This window comes from Cyanistes caeruleus, chromosome 1, assembly GCF_971803275.1.
Source record: "Cyanistes caeruleus chromosome 1, bCyaCae1.hap1.1, whole genome shotgun sequence".
NCBI classification, from domain to species: Eukaryota; Metazoa; Chordata; class Aves; order Passeriformes; family Paridae; genus Cyanistes; species Cyanistes caeruleus.
The window spans coordinates 144,274,816-144,302,494 of NC_141701.1; the positions used below are offsets into that span (position 1 = coordinate 144,274,816).

Genomic DNA, 27,679 nt, shown 5'->3' on the forward strand with positions numbered 1-27,679 from the left:
CAGCTCTAACCTTTCAGCAGCGCACTTCACTCAACAACCAACTCTAGCCAAGGTATTTTTTTCAAAACCAAGTAGGAAACCTATCAGCATTATAAATTCAAAGGTACAACGGGTAACACTTACAAAGTCAACATTCTTCATTCCATCCCTAGTGCAATGTAAGGACCATTTCAGCATTTAGGTGGAAGATAAGAAGTTCTGTACCAACAACAACCACTTGACAAATAATAACAAGAAAACCCAAACTGTCTATGTTGAGTACTAGGCAAAACAAGTCTGTGATCACAATTCAATCCTAAAGTAAACAAGCCCCGAGGGAGCAGATAATGCAAACAAGCTTTCTTATGTTGAAAAAGCAAAGTTCCAACTCTTGGTTACTGCTGACTGGCAGATTACTGATGTCCATGTTGCCACTAGCCCATGAGAATACCAAGACTTAAAAATAAGCCTAAATACCAGAACATCCAAAAATCATAACCAAAGAGACAGATTTTCCAAAAATACTAAGAAACACTTCCACAAAAAGGTTAACAAGTATTTTAAGAACTGAACCCTTTTCAAAGGTTCTCTTACCACAAGCATCAAACAGCTGTAGCATTCATTCTGCAACACAACCATCTTCAGAAGCACTATCCTGTTACAATCACAGATTAAACTTAGGCAAAGGAGGTATTAAGCTCACTTCTCAGAACAGAAGCATATTCAGGAACTCACATTTCCAAAAATAAAAAAAATAATCTAACTTTATCACTGGACCATCCCACAGATGGTCTGAAACACAGCACAGCTAAATACAAAAGACACACCTCCAGTAACACCTAATGCCAAAACACTGAAGGAGTCAAGGAAACAGGATAACCAAACACAAACACTGAGAAGAGATACAAACCCTCTGGGCTTAGAGATGATGGGTTTTTAAATCTTTTACAATCTTGTTCTCAGCATTCTAACTCAGCTCATCAATTAATCACAAGTTGATACAGGATCCACCTTACAAATGCTACGTACACATTCTCTGCAGAGCAGCTTTGCCACCTACACCACAAATCAACCCCTCTGATTCTCAGCAGAGAAGGTACTGTGATAGCTGAGCACTGCAGGAGTGCAGCCATTTTACAATGTGAAGCATTCTAACACAAAATTCCAAACTCCTTCAGTAAAGCCAAGTGGAAGGGGTAGGTGCCATGCAATCTACAGAGAAACTGGGGTTAGTGTGCTGTACTGGAATTACTGCCATGCACAAGGGACCCGAAAGAGGCTGCACCAGGAGAAAGCATTCCAAAGTTCTTGTATCCACCAATGAACTTTGAAGCAGAGCATGAAAGAGTAAATGACTTAGCAGCTTCAAAAACTCCATCTTGGTTTTTCCAAACTGCTGTTTTTCCAGGAAGCTTAATTTAAATGGGATGGTGTCCCTAAACATACAAAATTAATCCCTCCTGTATGAAAAGATGGCACTTTTAATCCAATAGAACCTGGTTTTGAAAGCTGCCTCATCCCACTGTACATTTGTATCTAGCACTTGCTATCAAGAATGTTTTCTGTTATTATTTATTATTTATTTCTGTTACTATTTTAGCCAAAACTGAAGTTTAAGTAAATGTGCTGCCCTTGATGACCTATCACTTCCAATAAACAGGTCTCGTACATCCATGCAAATTATCTATTAGAAAGGAACAACATGAATTTTTTTTAAAAGCAACCTAGCAAGTAGGTTTTAAGGAGAAAATAACTAAATTAATCAGAAGAAATTCTGAATATAACATGGAGTGTGGATTTATTTTGTGTTTTAAGAAAAGGAGCTGGATGCAAGAAGTTGCATCAAAAAAAAAAAAATGTTGACTGTGATGTTATTTCAAAAACCACACTGAAAGAGATGGAGACTGTTAGGTTTAGGTCAAGTGAATGATGACAGGAACCTGGAGCTGGAATTATTTTTTGAACCTGGAACTGGAATTGCTGGTCTAATGATGTATTTGGACCAAGACCACATATCCAGTTTAACCACCAGTCTATGGAAATGCTGGTGTGTGGGTATCTCACTCCTGCAGGAATCTACTGCCAAATTCTGCCTTCTGCTGACTCATTCCTTGTTTTGCTTTCCTACCAAGGAAATGCAGCACTGCCATTGTAATGCTGCATTTTGGCCAGCTCCAAAGCAGCTTTGGGGACCTGAAGGCAGAAGAGAGACTATCCAAAAAACTGGATCTTGAGCACATTCAATGTTAAAAAAATTTCACTGTAGAACCCTGGTGTGACCTGTTTGTGCATAACACTGTGAGAAGGACCACACTTTTCCTAGGTAAGAAGATAAACATGTGGGTACAGATTTGCCACCCTAATTGTGTTCTTAACCTGAGAAAGATAATTTAAATGCTAAAGAAGATGACTTGGAATAAAACTAGAAGGCGAAGTTTGGCACTTTAATATAAAGCCTATGGGTATCCAGAGGAAGGCATTCAAACTCAACTCCAGATTGTCCTAATTTTATTTGACTTGGTTAATCAATTTTAAAGCATTTTTTACAATTTACATAATTTAAAGGAGCACACTGCATCCTATAAATATAAATTAACATTTTTAATAACTCAAGACATCACAACAAAGCCAAATTTTGAAATAAATTTCACGTTTAGTTATCTGGATCAAGAAGTAACATACATGGGGAGGGAAAAAACAGCATTAACAAGAAAACACTGTTTAGTTCTAAACTAAGTTTGTGCTTCTACATCAAAAACACAACACTGAAGTGACAGGAACTCTGCAAAGAACTTGAAAAGGTATATAACTGCTTAGTCCCAAAACCAAAGTACATATTTATTTTTTCTTCTACATGTTATTTTTTTCAGTTCTATCAAATTAGCATTAATGGTAGAGGGACAAAAGTACAATATACTAACTTTACTGCAAATACAAATTCTGTTGTAGCAGTTTGTTAGCTTGTTTTGGCTTAAATTGAAATGCTTCTCCTGCATGAAAAACAAGAGCATATCTTTTCAATGTATTTAATAATCAACACATTTGTTAGTACAAAGCAGATGGTGTTCAGCAGGAAGGCATTATGTGATCATTTGAAAACACCATGCTTTTTTTTTTTTTTTGCTTTTTTTTTTTTTTTTTTTAAAAAAAAACACTAAGCCACCCTGAAGTTTTGTGAAGGCCAGATGTTCAAAGCTGGTGCACAGACGAAAACTGCACATCCATGATCTCTGCATGGAACTATCCAGAACCTGGCAGGTGTTATCATACACCATTGGTTATCTGCATGCTTTCTCACATCAAAACCAAATCATCTTTCACTAAACTTTGAAAATCTGGTCTTAGCTAAAAATAAACACTTTACTTCACTCCATTAATTTAACAAAGGGCATTAATCCATCTTTTGATTTTTGGTTAAGGACTAAAAATAAGAGGGAGATATCATAATCCTAATGATTGTGTCCAAATCTTCAAAACAATTACTATTTGTTTTCAAAACAGAAAAAAAATCTCATAATTTTCAAAGCATTTTTGTAATTATTAAATGTTAAATAAATTTATCAAATGTATATTTATATTTACTACAGATTATTTTTTGAAGCAAATCTCAGAACAACTTCAGAAAGCTTTTTTAAAATAGAGATGCTTTAGGGCTAGACCTAAGATAATTACGTATTAGGGCAAAAGATGGAGTTAGAGAGTCAGCCTCTGAATGCTTCTTAAAAATAGGTGCTTTGAATACAGGTTTAGAAATGAAATTAAAAACCATGTTTTCAGTCACACTGAAGAAAACATCTGTGAAGAAAAAAGGCCCTCATCCTTAAGATTGAAGAAAAAGATGGTAAGGAGAAAAAAAAAAAAAAGCACCGTTTTCCCAAGTTGCCCAAATCACACACAGACACAGGAAGGTTACAAATGCCATTCATGAAAGAATGCACCACAAACATCAGCATTTATTCATTTTGAATTTTTTTTTTTTTTAGCAAATGACAAAAGACTCAGCTCACTGGCTTCACTTTTGTTTACCTTTTGCTTACATTACACATTTAAACATTTGTCAAAACTTACTAAAGTTGTCTGCATTCATGCACAACTAGAAAACATCCTTAATTTATTTAAACCAGAAATGCATTACCAGAAATGTATTAACATTGTTCACTACTAAACATTAAAAAAAAAAAAATAAAATAAAATAAAAGTTGAAATTATTAAAAAGGTTATCCTGGAACTGTTAACTTCACAGCAGACTTGAACTACTAATTGGCTCACATTTCAAATTGGAAAAAGCAAGATTCATGCTAGTGTTAGTGTACATCTTGCCCTAGCACTACTGAAGGATCATGGTTCACCTTGATCACAGATAAGAAAAGAAAAGTGCATACAGAAGTTTACAACAATTTTAAGGACAAAAAAATGGTCCAATTGATGTGGTCCCAACAATTAACTCAAAAGTCTATGACAAATATGAGCTTCTGTGAGCTACTTACACTACTTAAGATTGAATACGGATATACAGAAAGTTGAATTCGTTTGAAATCTTCAAAAAATGTTCCTGTCAATCCTCAAATGGTGGCTGTTATAGCTTAAAATTTCTGTTAAATGCGTGCGTTGAATTACTTGTTATCCAAGCGTAGCAGCTGCTCCTTACCATTTATTGTTAGCGACCTTAACTGGCCATCTTCTTCAACTTCTACTCTCTCTTGTCCATTCTCAAAAATTCTGCAGGACAAAAACACCATGAGCCATTTTAGAGCGCTGCTGACAGTTTGAAACACACATCAAGCCCTGGGTTTAGATAACAAACTGTAAGGGAGCACCACCTGCTTAATGCAACTGTACTTGGCAAGCTTTGGTATCTACCAGTGCCGGAGCTGTCACCAGTAACCATCTGCATTTTCCCACTGCTTAGTCAGGAAAATTGCCTTCTGGAAGTTGGAATCCTCCAGGATGTAGAGTTCACAGTTACAGCTGCCATCTCATACATTGTCACAGTTGTGCTCACACTACACACTTTTATCTAGGCCTAAATGCTCTGACAGATCAACTGCACAATCTTGTCAGTGCATTTAGTCCCTAGCCATTTGTTAAATGTATGATATTGCAGAACTAATCACAATTTTGCACACAAGACAGTCTTTAATCCACTTTCAATTTGATTGGATCAAGTGATTTGTAGGCCAACTATACACGAATGTTATGACCAGCATGTATGTTATAAAATTCAAGTATCCTTGACTGAAAGAGAGATTGTTAAAGAGCTTTTGAGTTTTCAGATTTTTCTGGAATACACTCACAGAAAAATAACATGACCACACCAGCATGTGATCCAGAGGCTGTTTTTAAATGGTCAAGATGATAGGAGCTCTCCAGCACAGAAGTTCACAGAAGAACCTTGCACTTAAAGGTATGGGACAGAAGTTAACAAACAAAAATTCATCCTCCCTTGCTTTTCCATAATTTTTTTATTAAGTAATGAAATTACACTGAACTACTTGTTCAGTACTCCTATATCGATTATAATATTCCATGTAGGTTATTCTATAACTCACTAAGACTTGGGTTTCCCAAATGCAATGATTTCCCCATCACAAGCATGAAATGGAGAGAAAGTACATTGTGCACAGGACTTGAAAATTCACTTTCCAACAAACAGGCACATTTTTCTCCAAAGCAGGCTTCAGTTGCTTATTTCACTTAACAGACAGAAAAAAATTACTTCACTCAAACACTGCCTAGGAAAGTACACTAAGCAGATGCTAGGGAAAATTCTTTCATGTCTGGAAAACTAAAATTCTTCCCAATTCCCAGCTAAAAGCTTCACAATCAGTAGACACCAAGCACACTTTCCTTCCAGAAGCTCAAGCTGACTGGGCAGACAGTAGTCAAGTAGTCATAGTAAAATGTGCAGCACTACACAGCAGGCTCTGAAGCCTGAAAGAGCTCCAACACTAAGTAATTCAACAATGCCAATAAGAGACAGAGAACCCAATAAAATATTTCAAAATGTTTTCAAGCATTCAGAGGAATCCAAATAATATGATGAATGTAGTAACAAAAGTTAAAAAAAACAAGAACACGTCACTGTGTGTGTGTAAAGATACACTATATTTATATGAATATAAATATGGTTTCATATAAACATTTGTATCACTTACCTCTTTGTAGTAATTTTTCTGCCATTAACTATTTTAGTTGAGGTTGATACTGATTTGAAGTTTCCCATCCCACTGCCACCAAATGACGTAGAGGAGAATGATGAAGTAAGGCCTCCATGTCCCAGTGAGCCAAATGAAGTAAAACCTATTGAAAAAGAAAGCATTTGAATAAAATGTAATTTTACATGACTGTGGGATCCACTCAGACTACATCCTACTTTTAAGGAAGCCCTCAGCTTCACACAGCATCAGTGACTAGATGGCACTAACACTATTTATGAGTTATTACACTGTTATTATTAACATTATTTATGAGAATAAAACCACAGCTCCAGCCCCATCCATTTCTCTCATATGGACCCACAGTTCAAGTTCCAAATGCACAGCACTGCCCAAAAAACCATCTGTCAACTCCTCCCCTGAAAAGGCATTCAACCTTTATCCACCCTCTGCACTCAGGGGAAAGCCAGCATCTCTAATGACTCTGATCATCAGCTTTAGTGCAGACGTTGGGATGCCCCGAGCTGGCAGAACAAGTCCTGTGTCAGTAACTTCCCAACCAATATCCAGATTCCCAGCACTCAAACTAAGTAGTACCATGGAGTTTAGGCACATGTTTTTCAGGACCTGTAATAAAAGCCATCACACTCCTGAAAACAAAGCCATAAAGAAACTGTAGCACCAAAATAAAGAAAACAGAAAGCTCTATTTCTTAGAACTTTCAGTTCATATACCAAATGAAATTGGAAAACGAAATGAAATACCAAATACTCTAACTATGGCTTTATTTACATTTACACCTTAGAGAGAACAGTTTAATTCAAAAAAAAAAAAAAAAAAAAAAAAAGGGAAAAAAGAAAATCAGTCATAGAATTGCCTGAATGGAGAATTATTATAGGTTATTATATTGCAATACTTTGTGAGCTCACACTATATTCTTTCTTAAATGTTTTTATATTTACCTGCATCAAATGGAGAGAAACCACTTCCAAAAGCAGGGAATCCACCAAAGGCAGAGAAAAATGATCCTCCGCCGCCTCTGTTTCTGCTTCCCCTTGGACCCCGCCTGCCTCCAAAGAAGTCCTCAAAAGGGTCTTCTACAAAACAGAAGACAACATTTAAGTGGTTAATATTACTGAGTGATTCTGTATTTGATCATTAGGGATTCTTTACTTAAAAAAAAACCAAACAAAACGTTTTTCTTTAACAGGTAAGATTCTTCCTTTAAAATATTTGAGGCTACTGAACTAAGACTCCCCCAAAGGTAATTCCTATGCTCCTTCTGGTCTAAATTCTGCTTGCTTCTGGACCTAAAAGTAATTTTATATATAAAAAATAGTTGATTTCCTTATTTTATCTGTTTAGCATTAAAAACTAGTAAACCTGATGGAAAATACTGCATTATTTATAATGCAATATACAGGTACCTGAACTTTCCAGCTTATTTTTATTCAAGATTTATTGTGGATCACCATGATCTGAAAAGTAATTTCCAGATCGGTTGTATTAATTATTGAAATCTAAAAACAGCAGCCAGGGATTGATGACTCATAATCCTAAAGTGTTCCAAGTGTTTAATTTAGCACCTGACACATTAGATACTCCAAACACGTATTCTGATGCACATTTAGCAGCAAAGTATGGAGGTTTACACACAGTGTCCCAGAGAGACATTCAGTCTGTACCAAGCAGGAGGAAGAGGGCAAAAACAGAGAAAGGGGGTCATGGATAAAATGTTATTTCAAATTCAAGTTCCACTGTTATGTCATTCAGAACAGCTATTGTTCCATCCCACCAGGAAGACAATAGTCTCTTTCCAAAAAGGACAAATAAGATGGGGGAGGTGTCGGGCCACGGGGTACAACACCAGCACCTATACAAGCAGTCTTTATTTACTAGAATTATCAGAAAACTGCTTTTTTCTAATTCTCTTGAGACAAAGAACAACAGAAAAAAATCTGCAATCATAAACCAGAAAGTCAATAAACATAATACTTGGATTAAAACCAGAAAAGTTTAGGAACTACAACCACTCTCTTCATCAATCGCAATTCTCCCAGAATGAGTGTTATTGAGAACACAAATGACTTCACCAAGTCTTGCACACAGAGACTCAGTACTGAAAGCTCAGAATAAGCTTTTAAAGAAAAATGCAGAACCTGGTGATAGCAGCAATACAGGGATGAAAGCAAGGAGAGACTTGTGACTGCCTGACTGTTCAGAACTACAACTGACAAAGAGAAGATCAGAAATGCAGTATTTGTATCGGAATGCACTTCTGGTACCTCCACAAAAATCCAAGCTGATTTATGATAAGTAATTTATCCAATTTATACCAAGTTAATGCAATATGAATTAAGCATCATTAAGCAATCAATATGGTAATAAAAATATATAAGTTACCATCTGGTTTATGTGCAATTACTTAAATGTGAAATGTCACAATGTATTTATGTTGAACAAGGGCAGCTGCTAAAAAATACCCCTACCCCTCTCCTAACATCCATAGTTATTAAAACAACACAGGACCAAACCTTTATCCTAAATGCACTGGCAAGCAAGATTTTTTCCTGCCTCAGACACTTTTTGTAACCTATTTTTTTCCCAAGTAAAGCAAGTTTTTCCCAATTTAAAGATGACCTGTTAGTACCTTTATAGAAGTTAACCAACACTTGAGCGTGGAAATATGGGAATTATTATAATTTCCAAAACAAGCACTATGTCCATTTTTTAAAAAGGCCAGTTTTGTCAGTCGAGCATATCAACCAGCAAGCACAACCACTGCAGTTAATTGTTTTGTAGTCCAATTTATTCTCACAGGAATGACTCATAGGTTAGTTATGAAGGTCACTCATTCACGTGTACAAGCGATCTATAGTATATTACTCCCACTGTTAAGCTTTCTATTTATAATCCAAATTTTCTCGTTACCTGGAGTTGGAATAAAAACAAAACAAGCTGTCATATAAGCTCTGAGTTTTTAATCTCCCACCGTGTATCAGCCTATTCTGCAAGTGAATCTCTCCTCCCCGGCACAACAGCTGCAGAAACAAAGTTATTTAAGGGAAGATCACGGACTCTCCTAAAGATCCCTGATATCAACCCAGCTTCTCAGTGGATTACTGCCACACCAAAGCCTAACCAAGACTTGGCCATGCCTTATCAGCCCGCACAGCAAAGGAAGATGTCAGCACTTGGTATCAGCACGTGTTCAAACGTCAGGTGACTGCTGTCAGCAGCCCTGGGAACATCCTCCAGTGCTCCTCCTGTAATTCGCTCAAGTGAGACAGACCAACCACTCTTGCGCAGTGCACTGCAGAATGCTCAGCAAGATGGATTATGCCGAGACAGGAGAAGGGGCAGGACTTGTCAGAGAAACTATTCCTTTATGATTTTGACAGCCAAGTACAGCAGGCAGAAGAAAAAAAGTATCAAACACATTGAGAGAAAGCAGCAGAAGGCTGCTGCACTATCATTTGCTGTTTCTAGCAACAAATACACATTAATACAACCTCACAGCTACTCAGACCCTGTTTATGTTTTTACTTCCTAAGTCAGGATGATTAATCAGCAAAATAATAACATTTCAGCCCTGTACGTCTATTTTAGCAGAACCTTTGCATCCCTGATAACCTTTGCACAAAAAAGGCCTTTTCCAAACAGTTCAAATGCAAGGTGTTGGAGTTTTTTCTTAATTACTCCTCTTATTACAGTCATTTTGTTAATTCCAGTCCATTTTGTGAGCAGCATGTAAGATTAAGAATCCTAAGCAGCAAAAAGAAAATAAAAATACAAAAAAAAAAAAAAAGCCGTTTCTAATCTAAAAAGGTGAAAATAAATACATAAATATAACTTCCAAGATTCACAAAATCAAAATGCTAAACCAGTGATACTTAAAGAGTATTATTAACTACTTGTTGGAGATAAATTCAGCATATAATAATCTAGGTATTACCAGAAGCTTATGGGAGGACAGAGTATTAGATTCAGTTTCAATAAAAATGTTGAAGTACACTTCTAATACAGAATGCCAGTGAGAAAGACTTCTTATCTATCAACAACAGCAGATGACAGAAAACATTTTGGAAAAAGGCAAATGCTTAAGCAAAGAACTCATGGTAGCCCATTACCAAAACACCAGGCAAAATGAAGGACTTCAGGCCTCTTGCCATTACTAGGTAGGAAGACTGAAGATCTAGAAGCCAAAAAGTTAATGTAGAGATTGGAACAGAAAACCCCCAGCAATACAAAAGATTGTATACTAACAAACCTGTCTGGAAGTAATTGTATTGGAGGTAATGTTTCCAGGAAAATTTACTTTCTTTAGAAAAATCATTGCTAATTCAAGTGCAACAACTATCTTGTTCCTCTGGGTTAAACATTAAACCTGCTACCTGCAAACCATGGAGTATTATCTTGCTTTTCTGTAACCACAGGAAAAGAATTTCACCTCTAAACAGGTCAAATAACAACTACTGTAATAAATATCTCACTGCAGCTCAAAATAAGGCAGGTCATGATCTCTCCACTCTGAGGAGCCCCCAGCTGTAACACAGAAACAGGATTTTTTCCCTTTCAGCTCATGGCAGAATACTGCTTAAAAGATGTGATTGTTTTCCTTTCCTGCCTTGTGATCATGGAACCAAACAAGTTGCACTAATTCACTGATCCAAAAGAAAACACTGAGTTGTTACTTTCTGTTGCACCATGAGCTAATAATCTCTTTCAGCACTGGAACAACTGGTGTTTCGGGAAAAACATGGGCAGGAAAGCACCGTACAACAGGGGAAGGGAGGAAAGGAGGCAAACCCTACAATTTGAAGCAGACCACAATGCAGTTAAAACTCAAAATTCATTATAGCAATCTAAGACATTAGCTGAAATTACAATACATGATAAACTACAAGCATCACATTTCCTATGGCAGTCACTATGCTATCTTTCTGATGGCAGTCACCTCTACCAAGACCCCTGTATCCTGGCTGTTGCTTGGGGAACTCGATCAGGAACTGAAATGCTGAAAAGAGCAACTCCAGATGACAGCAAGTTCAGCCACATCAATTCTTTGCTAGAGTTCACAGTCTGGCTATAAAAGCAACTGTGCTGGCTACAAGGCAGGCAGGAGCAGAAGTGCCCAAGGGACAAAGGCAGGTCAGGAAGATTCTTTCAGTCACAAAGGGATGCTATTGCTGACCACATTCCACTGCAGTGCCATCATTCACCTCCACGAATCAAAGGTGTTGAGATAAAAGGTGAGCTGTCAGCAAATGCTCTCCAGTGCATGTACTGTCACAATCAGATGTTGGTAATCTTTTTGGGACAGTGTGCAAAGGGAATTACCCTGCCCCAGTAGGGCCACTGCTCAGGCCCCACTCACTGAACCATCTCCCCAATCAGTGGACCTTCTTTCCTTTATGTTCTGCCACCAGAGCCTCACTACTGCCTCTGTCAAAACACAGCACCTGAGCCAAGTGCTCCTATTGCAGATGCAGGAGGGTGGCACTCCCTGCAACACAGGATTAGGGAGAAAGGATAAAGGACACTGTGCAGCCACCATGGAAGGGCACAGCCAAACACAATGGCATCAAGCATTGCTGCAGTAAGCAAGGGCTGCCTGTCCCATCCTCTCTTTATATCAAAAGCATCCTGTAATGACTTTATACGTCCTGCCAGAAGAGAGTCTCAAATGTAGGTCTGAATAATGCGTTTATGCAAAGGGCTACAGATACAATACCTACAATACAACAGAATTCTTCGAGTAGGTGTTTTATACCTTGTATTCTTGTCTGAAAAAAGTAGATGTTTTTGCAGTAAACACACACAGAACCTCATGCTACAGCTCTGGAGAGCATTCAGGCACTAAAAAAACATACTGTCAGAACTGGAGGGGCCACAGAAACCTGTAAGCACTTTTCCATGTAAATATTTTCTTCCTTAGAAAGTAAGCACACTGATGATGCCCCTTACTGAGGGGAGACACTAAGATGGTGTGGAAAGCACTGTTGCCTCACCAGCCTAATGTTACAGCACGGTCTTTGTAATTGCTCACTTTCATAAATTATACATCAAAAAGATCTGTTTGCCCCACTCATTTAATAAATTACCAGAAGAAGCATTTGGAAGTCCTTCTAATGATACACAGCAGAGATCTTGGGATTTGTTATTTTCTAGGAAAGGAGACCTAAAACATCACCTTTGCATGACATCTATATGGTAATTACAGAGATGTTGGAGTACAGTAATCAGCATTTCATACTTATCAAATGAATGCTCAAATGTTCAGGCACACCTTAAAAATGGAGGAAATTTTCATTACCTCTATATGACCTGCACTCCTTAGGCAATGTTCAGCATTTTTGCTCTGACCAATTTAACCAGCTACCTGTCCAAGAAAACCAAATCAAAACATTGTCTTGGGGACTAACATCCTCAATTAGACTGGTATTCCCAAGACAAACTTTTGCTGGTATGCTATCAAAAAGTTTCTCAGTCTATCTAATGGGACATTAGAAAATGATTAAATTTTTAAGATAGACATGTGAATTTGAAGCAAGGCCTCCTTCCTTCAGCAGGGATTCTTATTAGTTTGGCCAAGGAGCCACAGCACTACCTTCTCCTCTCTGATAATGCTGTCTGGGTAAGACAATTCCCGTGTTTCAAAAACCCTCCTCAACCTATCAAGTTATTTCTGAAAAATTCATAGGGAGATTTGGATCATTCAGTGGATAATTATGATCTAAGACTGATGGTTATGAAATAAAACTGCACATTCATACCAAAGCAATGAATGCACACACAAATCTGTGAGCACTTCATAAATTGGACCAAAAGCAGCAAATTTACGTCAACAAAAAGAATAATTATCAAAAAAAGCACTGCTGTTTAAGACAACTTTAACTGAAAGCCACCTCCATTATTAGTTTTAATAACCTATTTTACTAACAAATGCATTTTGCATTAGAACATTTAAACAACCAATTATCAGAAATGGGACAGTATGTGAATTAAAACCATGATCTGATTCTTATGTGAATCTTTTGCAACAGCAAGACAACTTTCTATCCTTGAGACAAACAGTTTGATGAAGCTGTCCCATTCCTGAAAAACATCCTAAAATATGTATCATGTAGAGTTTGCAACGATCACTGCACATAAAATTTCCCCTCCCTTGTCAGGTTAAGACTCTTGCCTGGATACTAAAAGTAACTCACTGGACTTTTCCAGAACAGTCCTGCTTCTTTTTATGTAATCAATATTACAGTAGTCAATCTGAAGTAATTCTAACCTTTGATGGAACCAAACTACCTACAAGGTAACTAGCTAGCTGACATTCTCTGTGACAAATATTTGTATCTAACTAACTGTAAAAAGATGTTAAGTTTCATTGTACCTTTCATTTCCAAAAGTATTGATTTTGAAGTATCACATAAACAAGGTAACCAGAATTCTCAAAGGAAAACTCCACAGAATCCCTATGGGTTTATATGCATTAGGTGAAAGTACATCATGAATTCTACTTCACGGTGTAAAGAAACATTTAAGACATTTATACATTACCATCTCCAAATGTACACTGAGAAAAATAGAATGTTTAGGAACCACAGCAAAACTGTCAAGACGATAACCATTGTTTAAAGAGATCCCACAAAGAGATGTCTCTCGGGACACCAAAGTCTAGAGGGGGCATCCACCAGGAGCAATTTATCGTGTCACATTAGTAACACATTCTACCAGGGAGAAAAGCCTGGTTCCGTGTGGGATTCATTAAACTACACACACAGGCACTGGAAGCATTGTGAAATGCCCTAAATCATCCTGTCAAGCTTTTAGATACTGCTGCAGGAGGATATTGGTTTGCTGTAGGCCCTGAGTTGCATTTCCTAGCCCATACACAAGTTACTTGAGCATCATTGATACATCTAGAGAGAGCTGACATGGTTTGAAGTGTGCATGAAGTCAAGTCTAGAAAAAAAACCAAACAATTAACTCCTTAAAGAGTTTCTGTTGGGTAATGTTATGATCTTGTTACACCAACTCCATCTTTCAGAGTAACTCCTCACTACCTTCCAACATAAAACCCACTCTTGAAGTGAAAATCTGAAAAGCCTCTAAACCAAAACCAAATAAATTCTTTAACAGCCCAGAAACACAGCCCAGCCGACACCAAAGCACATCAATTTCTGTTCCTCAGTGTGAAACAGCAGTCTTTAATCAACACACCTCCATTACCAGTGGTAACACTGGGATCCTTCCCTCCCGTTAAAGTACAGAAGAGGTTCTTGAAAAGTTTACAAGTAAAATACAAATAAAACACAACAAGGAACTCAAACCAAATCAAGGCAAGCACTACATATAAATGGAGTAGGATATAGCTGAAGTATGAAAGTTTAAGTATACTGACATGTATCAATCAACCCAGGACAGAAACCAATGCCTACATTAAGAGTAAACAGTGAGTTCCAATGTCAAAGAATGGTCAGAGAGCCATGGGACAGGCTGAACACCAGATCACCAGACACTGCTTTAACAAGGCAGTACTTTGCAATGCAAACTGTAGTGCTGCATAGGAAGCACCAGCTTCTCTTCCTGTCACAAGGATCACCATTCATCTGTATGTTAGAGGCTAAAACCTACCCCTAGGAGAGCTCACCAGGAATATACACTCTGCTGTAACCATGCATTTAACAAAAAGCAAGCTCACAAATCCCAGAGTAAGAGTCAAGCATTTGTCATAATATCAGATCAAGTTCTAAAAAGTACTTGCCTTCATGCACCCCTAGTTTTACAAAGAATTTTCCTTAAAAAAACAGTGAAAAGAAACTGTGACTGTCTCCAGTGCAACACACAGCACATAACATTAACTCTGCTCCATTTGGAAGTGCTCAGAGCTGTTTCCAACAGTATTACAGATTTTCATTTGAAGTCTGAAAGCACTCATCATTTTAAAACAGCCACAGAAGTCTTAATACATTCTCCTCTTTTCTACGGATGAATTAAGATGCCTCTGTTTATAAAGAAAACTTTCTGTAACTGCAAGAGCAGTGCAGTATAGCTCAGTAGAGTTGAACAGACTCAATTCATAGCACAATTTCAAAAATTCTTCACATCCATAAATTTACAGGAATTATGCATATGAATGCTGCTCTTCACATACTCAATGACAATCAGGGTATAGAGTCCCACCTGCATTCTGTGGGCTTCACTACGTGCCACTTCAAACTGTATAAAAAGTACCAATGTTTTAAAGTATTTATTCAATTTCATCTTTGATTCTACCAGCGCACATTTTTAGAAAACATGACCTCAGTCCTTAGTTGGCTTAAAATATCAATTACAACTTGAGTAGCTCCTTAAGAAGTTACTAGTTCCACAGAAAACTCAGCAACAAGTTGAAAACACTGCCATTTTAGAAGATAAATTCTCTTATTATTCAGGACAGAACTGTTCCACTAGTGTTTCAACATAGCAGAACCTACAAGGGCTGCAACAGAAATGTGCATGCTATACACGCAATTCTACTGCCCGCTTTAGGAATGATAAAATGCATTACATTCAGCTGAAAGCACATGTATTTTTATGTTGTACTATCTTGAAATATTCATGTATGAGCAAAGATCAATTCAAATACTTTTTACAGGAATTTGTGAAAAAAAATAGTTTGGAGTCACAATTACCCATGAAAGAATGTCTTAAACATCTTAAAGAAAAACAGAAAAAAAAAAAAAGTGTTTACTCTGAAACCTTCTGACTAGAAAAAACTCAAGAACTTGTGCTCAAATCCAAAGCTTAACTGCAGGTTTTAGGCCTCTGGTCACTGACACTGCAACTATCCACAAAGTAGAGAGGCAGCATAGGAACTATTAGTTTTCATTAACTGGCATGCACGTAACACTGCTGACACTGCCAGAACCTTGGGAAGAAGTAGAGCCTGTGCTCAATACTCTTAACTTCAAGCTGACAAAGGCAGCAATCAGTGCATGAAGTAGATAATCTGCTTTTGAGTAAATAAACAAAACTGGGTGTTAAGCAGAGGGAGAATGTCTCTCTAGGTCATTAGTGCAGAGGTATGTTGTTAAGTCCACTGGTGCCCCAAGGCAAGATGGATCACTGCCTCTACAGGAGGGGCTATGGCAGCTGCAGTATCCCATGGAAACACTGGCAGCAGTGGTACCTCCATTTGATAAGCTGGATAGCTCTGTGCACTGTGCAACCTTACTTCTAAGGAACCCAAAGGGCAGGGCCTCAGTTTTCTTTAAGACTATCATTTATTTAACAGCAGAACTAAACTTTGTGGCTTTAAGGTTAATCATGAATACTGACATTTTCAGAGACAGCAAGTTAAGTCTGCTCCCAGTATTGATGAAGTAAGTACAATCAAAATCAAACAGAGTCAATGTCAGTCTCCCACTAGCAGCTAGAACATTTCAAGTATACAATTTGTGATAAAGATATTTGATTGAGAACCAACTATTTTGTTTAATAGATTTTCAATCAAAGATAAACAAAAGAACTTAACGCTCTCTCCCATCTTCACACTAGCTTCCTACTCAACATCTTGCTCAGATTTTTCCAGGTTTTCTATCACACAATCATAAAACAACTGAGTTTGACAGGGATCTCTAGAGTTCATCCGGTCCAATCCCCTGCTCAAACAGGATCAACTGGAGTGGGACTTCCAGAACCACTCCAGATGCCTTCTGGCTATCTCTAAACATGGAGATTCCACAACCTCTCTCGACAACCTTCTCCAGCACTGTTGCCCTCACAGTACAGCTGTGCTACCTTATGATCAGGCAGACTCCTGTGCTTCCATTTGTGGTCATTGCCTCTGATCTCTCCTCTCCCTTCCCAACGCACTGATGAGACTCCTACCCTGAACTTTATCTATACTGAACAATTCCAGCAAATCTCTCAACCTGTTCTTCATGTGAGAGAAGCTCTTATAATTAATTATCTTAGTGGCCTTTCACTGGACTCTGTCCAGTAGCTCTGTTTCTTTTACTGTGGAGCCCAGAAGTGGACCCAGTACTCCAGATGTGTCCCAACAAGTACTGAGATCACTCATCTGAACTGAAATTTTTTTCTAGTACTTCCTAAGATTCTTATTTTACTGCATACAGTGAAGAAGTTGCATCTACCCAGTTCAGAGCCCACCCGTCGCACTCTATTAGGAACGGCAAAGTACGACACACACTCTCTTAGCTGGGTTGCCCAAGAGAGCAAGTTTTATTATTCCAGATCTTCTTTTATAGACAGTTCAGAGAATTAAAACTCTCATTGGTCATTAAACCAACACATCACTATTATTGGACAAATAGGAACTACACCCTTTGACTGTTTCTTGCAAGTAAACAACAAGGATCCAAACAACACCTGCAAAAGTCGTTGTCCTTCTCTAAGGACTGTCTGGATTCCTTCTAATGCTTTCTCAGGCCAGAGTGAGAACCTTGTGTGACTTAGTTTCACACAGGCTCTGTGTTCCCTGCATGCTTTCAGCATCCATACCCACCCATTTCACTCATCAGTATTTTGCTAGATGCTTCCTCCAATCTTCCCTTTCCTACTTTCAGCTGATTTCACACTAGATAAAATTGCCCAGTTCAGCTGCCTATCTTCTACCAGACTTTTCCTCTAGCTACTTATCTAATTCACCAACTAGCATTCTACTGCATTCAACCTCTAGCCCTTCAACCTCTTTTCTAATCCTTCATTAGTCATCTAACAGCTGATGATCCTGAAATAGCAAACGATTATATATAAAGATATAATTAAAAGCTGAGCTGAATTACCCCATAATGTTGCCAAAGATAATAAATTACTTTTAAAAATATTAAAACATTTACAAACATTATTACAGAGATAAATCTATATCTACATACTGAACAGAAAGGAAGCTTGCTTTTTCAAGTACATTTCTTGCAGCTTTCAGTATGAAACCTTTTCACAGTAAATACTGAACACAGGATCTGTTCTGCTTTATAGGCCAGCATTTTGCTGAGTTGAACGTACACAGAGAGATTGCATAAGAATCCCAGCACCCCTGAAAAGACCTTCACTAGAGCAAGCAATGTCACAAGCCAGAAGACCTTCAGCATGAGGGTAAAAATATTACTTTGACAATTTTTTTATCACATATTGCTTCCTTTAATGAATGCTTCATACATGAAGAATTCGGGCCTCAAGAACTATTTTATCTGAATCTCTATGAGCTCTACAGCCCAAGCAAACAAGTGACATGAATTTGGGAGAATGTTTAGATTACGTATGCAACTGCTCCTATTCTGATAGAAGAAAATCAGTCCTTCTAGGATATAAGTTCACATGCAAGTTCACACTGAGAGTTATGGTGTTAACAGTTACAGTTAAGCTGTCCCATTCAGAAGCTCTCAAAGTTTTATTTTTTAATTTATTTACAGATCAAAAAAGAGAAATCAAACGGACTTAGTTAGCCTGCTCAAATTCTCAAGAGGAAATTCTAGTATGTATTTTTTCTGTTGAACATTACTTCTACTTAGAGACACTGAAGATATCATTTGATGGTTTGGCAAACCAGGCCTTCCAACAAAACATGAATTGGCAAGCCATCTCTGTTCTGTACTATAAAACTAATCAAGAAGCAGGTATGAAACAAAGATTTCAAATATCATGCAAAATACCAGTTGTTTGCCTCATTTTCAGAACTAATTCTAATACAAGTACACTAGCTATGTTTGTTTTGTACAAGTAAAGTTTTAACCAAACTTTGGATACACAGAACTAGAAACCAGGGGATCACTTACCAAAGAAGTCAAATGAAAAGGGGTCCCGTCCGCCAAAAAACTCCCTGAAGACATCATCTGGGTTGCGGAATGTAAATCCAAAATCAAATGGATTATCGTGATGATTTCCACCTAAAACAAAACAAAACGTTAAATTTTGGTTACCTTCACATATTCTTACTAATAAGAAAGTTTAGGCCTATAAGGTATTTGAATCATCTAAAAATTTAAATTATTTTCAAAATTTCTCTTTCAGATATCATTCAACCTAAATACACACATTACTTCACTACTTTTTAAATCAGTTTCTCTGTTTTCAGATAACAGTAACTTTTTGTAATAACTAGAAGAACTGTAAAAAAATTGTGATCTCAATTTTCAAAAGACTGAATTTTAGGCCTTAGTACAAGCATTTCCAGAGTCCTGTCTTGAAAAGAAAGCTACAGAAAACAGAGAAGGCAAAGAACTGCTGGTTGTCAACATACCTCCACCTCCATTTATTAGGCCTTCTTTTCCATATCTGTCATAGATGTCACGTTTTTTAGCTGAAAGGAAAAGTTGTACATTATTTAAGTAAACAAGTTTGCTGGTTTGGTGAAAAAATAATTTCAGTATTCTGAAAGGTATTCTCAGTTAATCATCTTCTCGAAGCTAGTTTCAGGAAGTTCTGGCACGTAACTGCTGAACATCTTTAACAAGGACTGCCAAAGCAGTTTAGTTCAGAAAGGACAGTTACTGAACTTAAAACACTACCATTAAGTTGTACACGGTCTGGTCCTGATGTGTGAGAAAAAGTTCGGTTTAAGGACAAATTTCACATCAAAGTTTGCCTTTAGGAAGAATATGGCAGTTTTCTTCTTTGGACAGTTACCATGAAAAGCTTTAAGGCTGTGAAAGACCTCTGGACTTCAACCTGCTCCTCCACACAAGCCTAATTGTGGAGCTGGTCACATCTTGCCTGAATAAAGCTGCAATCGCATCAACTTCTGAGGCAAGGTTCGACAGGCTCTCCAGAGAACAGTTCCACTGCTCAAGCATTCCCTTCCTTCTATCCCACTTGCAAACCTTGGCCATTGCCTCTTTTCCTTTTATTGCACAAAACCAAGCCCATTGTGGGAGAGTTATGAGAACAGAAGACTAGTGTTTACATGAATAACTGCAAAACCCCTAAAATTAATTATAATCTCTTCTTCTAACTTAATAATGGAGAATGAAGTGATGCTCCAAAATGCCACGGAAGGATGTGACTCAAACTGCTTGCTCTCTATTATTTTAGAAGGCATGGAATGACTGCTAATTTCACTGCAGACCAGCCTTACAGTATTCATGAGAAAGCAGAGAAAAATGAAGTCTACATTACTGCACAAGATCAGATGGCACTTCAGTACTGAAAGGAACCTGAAGACCTTGAAGAGGCAGATAGACAGCTCACTTTGCTTGCAAAGGTGCAAAAGGTGTGGAAGTATTAGTCAAAAACCAATCAGGTTATTGATTTTAGTCTCTTAATATTATCATGCTTTTCCCATGGAATCTCTTCAGTGAAAGATGTTTTTAAAATTTAAAGATTATCACTGAAAAAAACATGCAGTTACATCAAAGAGATGCTGGAAATTAAAATACTTCTGAATAACAGGAAGTAAAATTTCATATAATAGTTATCATCTCAAATAATAGGAGCTTGCAATAGGTTCACAAGTGGACAAATCCCCCAAGATTGATACATTATCTGTACTGACTTTCTAGAAACCAGTTTTTAAAGAAAGGAGTTAACCTACTCATCAAATTATGAAGAAGCAAGAAAGCAGATAAACTGTCATGGGCAGGAAACAGCAAAGATGCCTTGCAGGCTCACAAAAACCAAAATTCATCTAGAAAAATGTCCCATTTTTGAAATCACAAGGTTTCCCACACGGGAAGTGTGTTCAATGATCACCCAATTTCAGTGTTCTTTGCTTATGTAATCCCTTACAAAACTACTTTTCTGCCAAAAATCTGTCACCATTCAAGCCTGTAATGGTGTCAGAAAATTTCATTAAGTTTGCAGAATATTTGACTGCCTCTTAACCACTGGGCTCATGATTCTGGTATCCCTGCTGCACAAACAACTGTTAAGACACTAGTAACTTAGTATTTGGCCTAGACCTAGAACCTGGCAGCCCTTTTAGAAGATATTCTAAAATTCTAGCCGTGTACTGTTTCCAAAGAACTTAGAGATCCATATAACAACCAGACCAGTATCCTATTTTTATCCTGCTCAAAAAAATTAGCTTAAGAAGGATAAAGTACTCTAGAAGGTAAGCATTACAATGAACTAATGATAAATTAAGTTCCTTTTCTCCCCTGTCAATTAAGTATCAAAACCAAGCAAAGAAACACAGTGTACAGGACTGCAGCTCACTAAATCAGGCTGAACTCTGAGAGGTAATCTAGATGCTGCTAGTGCTTTAAATATAGCTTTCCCATGCTCACTGTCTCAGGTGAAATCAAGGACACTTCAGAAATAGCATATAGACAGCTGCAGTCAATTACAGAGGAAAATAATCAAAGTAGCTTAAATCGCTTTGTTATGATTCAGGCTGCTTTTGTCAGAACATTGGCAAAAGTTAATGATACTCTTCAAGCAAGAAGACATGGGTGAACTGTAAAATGCATTCCTACACTGCATGGGTCAGGTTAAACACCTCTTTCAGAATAATTCAAAATAAACACTATCTTTAGTGTCACAGCTGACTGAATTTACAGAACTCGCTCAAAGGCAATTCAAATTTTCAGCAAGGTTTACAGTATGCTTGGGCTTTGTCACGAGTAGTTGACTGTAACAAAAACTAGAAGCTATAGGCCCAACGGTGGATACTTCAGAGCTGGTCCAGCCTGACTTTAAAGCATAAACACAATACCCCTATACTGATCGTAACACTGGCCACACCTGCTAAGATTAATTTTATCTTGGGAATCACAGAAATTTCTACAGAAATTTTTGGCAGACACTGATTTTCAGATTCTAGTAGTTTGGTTACATATCTAGGGAAATCCTGAAATTTTGTTTCAAAATTTCTGATTTTTCTGTCTTAGAGAAAGAAGCTTGCAGCTTTCTTTTGAAAAGAAGTAGTCAAATTGGATGGTGAACCAAAATTACAATATCCCTTCAAAGCACCATTGATCAACGTTTTCACTCTGATCCCCAGAACAGATGCAGGCAGTTCAAGAGTCCTTTTAAAATACCTACCATCTGATAAGACTTCATAGGCCTCAGCTACTTGCTTAAATTGCCGTTCCGCCTCATCTTTATTGTCTGGATTTTTATCGGGGTGCCACTTTAGTGCCAATTTACGGTACCTGAATAGAAGGAAATAAAAAGGGTATTTTACTCTGAAATAATGGGATATGCTATACAGATAAACACAATATTGTCAGGTTCAACAGGTTGTCAGGGATTGAAGTAAGAAATTCCTGATGCTTTGTATCTTGCATCTAGATGTCAGGATCAACAGATCCTGCAGGTACACCAAGAACCTACTCGTGTTTTAAATTAGAAAGTAGGTTTGGGGTTCTTTATTTACTCTGAATTTACTTACTCCTGTGCATTTCTGATGATGAACATCAGCAAGACCTAAGCACAACATTCCAAAATATCTCTGCTGTGGGCTTCTCCATAGAGCTCTACAATTATTCAGTACTACAACCAACCAAGGGAAGTATCAAGAACGATCTGGTATGCCAGAAGTTGATAAAGCTCCAAGAATACACTGACTGTGACATCCTAACACATCAATGCCTTGACAGCTACACCTGCACACAATTCCTATCCTCAAATGAAACATTTTAGGCAAAGTGTTCATCACTTCTTACTTAGAGGGGGAAAGCTAAGCCTGCATTTAGGTTGAGGTGTTTTGCAGTCATCCAAGATCACAGTTCAACCATTTGAGTTGATAAAGTAGCATGCAGGAATTTGCAAAAGAACGTGGGAACAAAGTGTGAATCCAGAAACCATGTAATTATATCTGTCCCTTAAAATCCGTAACATCTACACCAGTGACACTCACGCTTTTTTGATATCCTCTGCTGAGGCATGTTTCTGCACTCCCAGAACTTCATAGTAATCCACCATGTTTCAGGAGTTGTCTTGGTAACAGCAGCCAAGTCTTTCAAGTCCTGCAACAGCAACAACTTGTAAATGAAGCTTGTCCAGCTATTGTTACTTCATAAAAGTCAAGTAACAGCCTGGTATTGCCTTATACCAAACCTGATCAAAGAAAGACAAAGTTCAAATGTTCCAAACCCCAAAAAAATAAAACCACTTTATGTCAAGAGATCAAACAATTACTTTAATTCAGATTTGTATGTTCTTTAATCCCACTGAAACACAGTACACAAACACATAGATGTACAGCAGTTCCTGAAACAGATTATACTGATAAGCTAAATTCAATCAGTATTTTAATAAGTGTATCTGGATCAGTTTTGATGTAGATACTAGTAACTCAATGCAAAAGTTCACCTGTTATCTATAGCCTGTCACATCTTAAGCACAAATGGGCATAAACAAAGGGACCCATCTTTCACATCTGTTCTTCAGTACGTTACTTACACTGAGATGCTCCCTTCAGAAAAGCAACGCATGTGCAAGTCTTGCAAATTTAAAACTCAACCTTACTGAGTCCAATAAACCTTTTTTGCACTCAGACTTTGACAAAAAATGTGCATGTTGCCAAAGCTACTGAATACCATTTGCCTCCTTTATGTTTACCAAGAGAAGAACATAACTAGGCAAGCTAGCTCCAACTGCAAGGTAACCAACCAACTCAAGTGCAGAGGCACCTAGTGTTTGTTAGTATGAAAGAGTCCTGGGAAACCTAGAAGTTGAAAAAGCAATTTGAATACTGACCATTTCTTGTCAACATTAGAGAATAATTACAAGGTACAGTTACACTGACCCCCTACTCGAACTAAATGACCACTAAGATGAAAGTACCTTTCTAAAAAGTTTCAAGAAATGTTTTGTGTCTTCATGCAATGCTGCCTTTCCCTCCACTACTGTAAAAAGTCTCCACTCTGGCAAAATTTCCAACCTCCTTTCCATCCTACCACTGCTGGTTTGTTTCAAGTTTAATGAACAAGGAAACTTTTCAACAAGTGACTTTTTCCAGTACTTATCAACTTGTTGCAGGGAAAGTCACCTAAATACACTCAGAACATAACAATACAGCAATGTATTAGTCACATATTCTTATCTCATGCAGCAAGAACAAAAATTCATTGAAATATCCTGCCCCCCCTCAAGTCATTCAGTGTTTTTCATTTTAGCCTAGGCAAAGTCTCAGTTTCCTTTTCTTTCCCATAAATGCGGGAAGAACCAAGTATGATGTAGCCTAGTTAAATATTCTGAAATTAATTTATTGTACTTCTGCATGTATCTTTCAACATCCTGGGATATAAACATTGAAAAAAAGACTTCCTTTTAAAATAAATTGGTACATCTTCAAAATATGTTCTTGCTGTAGGTTAAAGCTTAATTAACTTTAATTATGGATTGTGGTTACATACATACATTTCCTCAAATGGCAAAACCAGTTTAAGTGATACCCTGGCATGCTTCCTTCCCCCTCCAAACTACATACAGAAGCAAACGTATTGGAGGACCCACGTGTTTAAAACTTGGGTGGTTTTAGCAATCTACTTAACCACACAGTCCCACAAACACAAAATTAAACTGTAGCAAGTAAATAGCCCTTTGAAGAAATCTGTACATCAAAAAAACCGTAAGGGTATAGTTAATACTGTGACCAACACCAAAGGAAGCTGGGAGATGTGGATCAAAATTAACATTAAGAATGCCAGTAATAATACACTAATGGCAGGGTTCAGTATGTACACATACAGATTACCAAAAATATCCCAGGATATTTGCTATCAGATGCCCTCTCTAGTTTTGCTGTTTCCCACACAACAATTAGAACGGCTCTGTGAACACAGATGTGAGGAGCAAAGTCAGTATGGGTTAAGTATGTTATCAAATCCCATAGCCACCCTTATGAGCAATAGAATATATGGAAGGTACTGTTTACAAAAAGAAATCAGAAAGCAGGAATCCAGTATGAGTAAAGCTTAAGGCTGGAGGTCATAGTCCCTTCTAACAAGAGGTATCAGCCTAAAACTAGTAAGCAAACAGCAAGAGCAGGACAGGAGCGTACAGCATAACACTAAGTGTTCTTTCCATATTCTCCTCTTCTTACATACAAGACTTTCATTAGCTCTCCTCTCAATTCTGGTACCTATCTTAGAGGGAAAATTAAAAAATCAAGATTCTAATTAGAAAAAGCATGTAGGAAAAGCAATTAAGATGTAAAAAATAAGTCACTTTTTTCCTAGAGAACTTTGTGCACACAGGTAGTCATATTGATTTCAACAAAGTATGTTTTTATAAACTTTCTTGCTTGTTTAAAAGCAATGCTGCAGAGCTATTAAGTTTAAACACAATACAAACACCATATATCCTAGATGACAGAAGCCTGAAGTTGGGACAAAAAAACAGAGCTGAAGCAACACGACCACCTCTTAACAGACGACTCTGACCCTAAAAAGCAACTCCTTCAAGACAGAAATTATTTGTTTCAAAGAAAAGTCTGGGGATTGCATATTCTGTCTTTAGTAAGTGCTTTTGTTCAGTTTTTACTTGCCAGTAGTTTAAAGTCTGGAATTAAAACAAGCCAGAAACTATCTAAAGAAAAAAAATTCTTAATATTCTCCTTCTCCTAATCAAAGTATCGCCATAGTCAGGTGACAGCAAGAATTCATCTCTAATATACTGTTATTTCTATCTGCTAGTTATCATAAAACATAAATTGTATTGCTGAAATTTTAGTTATCATAGGAACTTTTTTGGTATGTAAAAAGGTTTTAAAAATATTTACAAGAAAAAAAAAAATCATCTGCAACTTTTCTTGTCCAGTGTAAGAAAAAGTTTCAGCTAATATTTAGCCCCTCAACAGCCAGTAAGACTGACCAAAAAAACACCACACATATCCACCACATATCCACAAAACCCCTTCCCCCCAAAAAATCCAACAATACTCACAAAAAAGACCTCAATCTGCAGTCTTTTCAGGACGGAATTATTTAAAATATTCACTCAAGAAAACAGCCACCATCAGCTTATAATAAAGCAGAATATGGATAACCACTGACTTAGAAAATAGAAGATGACAAATTAAAAGCAAATAAATCAGTAGTTTTAAGGCTAGTAGGAAGATGCATGGTAAAAATGCCTAGATGTTTCAAAGATGCAAACCATATACCTCCCTTCAAGAAACCACTCAACTGTCCTAACCAAAATGACATGACAAAAATCTTCTCCGAACAACCAATCTGTCAAAACAATTTGTCTCCAAATATACAAGCAAGGCTCATTAATTAGGCACTTCGAGTTTTTTCTAAAGCCATGAAGAATCTAGCCCACATTGGCTGACGTCCTCCCTCCATCCACAGAAAATCTACACAATCTCAGAAGAAAAGAAGCAAAAAAAAAAACCAAAAACAGCTGAAAGGAGATGTTTCATGGCCTTGTCTGCTTGCAAAAATCCATAGTTCCTTGAGCTGGGAACTGCACTGTTTACAGTGTGCTATCAGCTACTCCAACTCCTTCTTTGGGGCATGAAAACCAAACAGGCAAATGTTTATATGAAAGGTTTCCATAGTTTATAGATTTCTCAGTCATCACAGGAGAAGGCAGCTGTGTTCTGGGTTATGGAGCAGTGGCCCTGAACTCAAGGCCAGTGACAAGGGCCACATGACCAAGCTCAGGCCCTCCTTGCACAGCTCAGCCCAGCACTCGGCCAGTTACCCAAAACCTGACTCAAAAACTCTCTTTACAGCACAGTCCTCAGCTACAAAAAAAGCATGAGAAGTATTACTGAAAACACATGTAGAGAGCTCTAAACTTTTATAAGAACAGATGACAGAGAAAAGCAAGTAATCAGACAAACAACCAGCAGGGATGACAGAGCAGCACTCCTAACTAAATACAGAACGGAGGAAAGCATCCAAACAAGAAATTCTTTAGAGCAGCCAGGAGGGAATTCAGACAGCAAGGGGCATGCGACCTTTGCAGTCAGCTTAGTCAGAAAAAGTTATCTATTTCTGGCCATGAAGCAATGGGCAGCACAGAGAGCCCTCAAAGATGCCACAACAGCTTGAGCTCAGTGACTACAGCAGTCACCTGGAGAGCGGATGGAGTTCCAAACTCCTGATTCATGCAGTTCACAGAGCAGGCAGTCATAAACATCCTCTGCAAGTCCCACAGCCACGCAGATCCTAGCAGCTGCCTGCCTTCCATGGACTTACCTAAAGGATTGCATCTGCTGGCAACTCTGGAGGAACAAACACCCTGCTCTGAATCTCAGTTCACTTTGACTGAACTCACAAAAACCCACTGTGCTAACATAAAAATTCCCACAGTTTACAAAAAAAATTCTAAGACTAAGAATGCTAAGGAGCAAATAAAGTTACTTATGAGTGCAGGAACACAGAGCAAGAAAACCTGTGTAAGTTTTAAGATTAATAAACCTGACAAATACATTTAAACAAGGCACCAGCATTAATTTGTTCCTCCTGCTTATACATGCACAGTGCAGTGCAGACTAAAGCATATTAACAACTTCAATACTTTTAGCTTTTACTTACCTAAGCTTAGAAAATCTGTCACAGTTTAACTTCACAGGCTCCTGAAATTTATTGTTTCATGGAAAAATGTCAATTTACCATATAATTAAAATTAATAAAATGTACTTA

At 37.6% G+C, this 27,679-nt stretch overlaps 1 protein-coding gene across 14 annotated transcripts in view; it reads right to left on the minus strand.

Annotated features, from left to right (window-relative positions):
• The window catches only part of DNAJB6 (DnaJ heat shock protein family (Hsp40) member B6), a 58,644-nt gene that overhangs the window by 26,478 nt on the left and 4,487 nt on the right, over window positions 1-27,679 (minus strand). For 12 of the 14 annotated variants that reach the window (XM_086865144.1, XM_086865120.1, XM_086865206.1 and 9 more), the window contains exons 2-8: window positions 22,936-23,044; window positions 22,119-22,228; window positions 19,378-19,437; window positions 18,914-19,024; window positions 7,097-7,231; window positions 6,135-6,279; window positions 4,628-4,698 (exon numbers count right to left, since the gene is read on the minus strand). In XM_086865144.1, coding sequence (XP_086721270.1) covers window positions 4,628-4,698; window positions 6,135-6,279; window positions 7,097-7,231; window positions 18,914-19,024; window positions 19,378-19,437; window positions 22,119-22,228; window positions 22,936-23,000 — 697 coding nt within the window. In that variant the 5' untranslated portion in view covers window positions 23,001-23,044. Of the gene's footprint in view, window positions 1-4,627; window positions 4,699-6,134; window positions 6,280-7,096; window positions 7,232-18,913; window positions 19,025-19,377; window positions 19,438-22,118; window positions 22,229-22,935; window positions 23,045-27,571; window positions 27,613-27,679 lie in introns of all 14 variants that reach the window. The other 2 variants (XM_023921916.2, XM_086865170.1) reach the window with 1 other exon arrangement.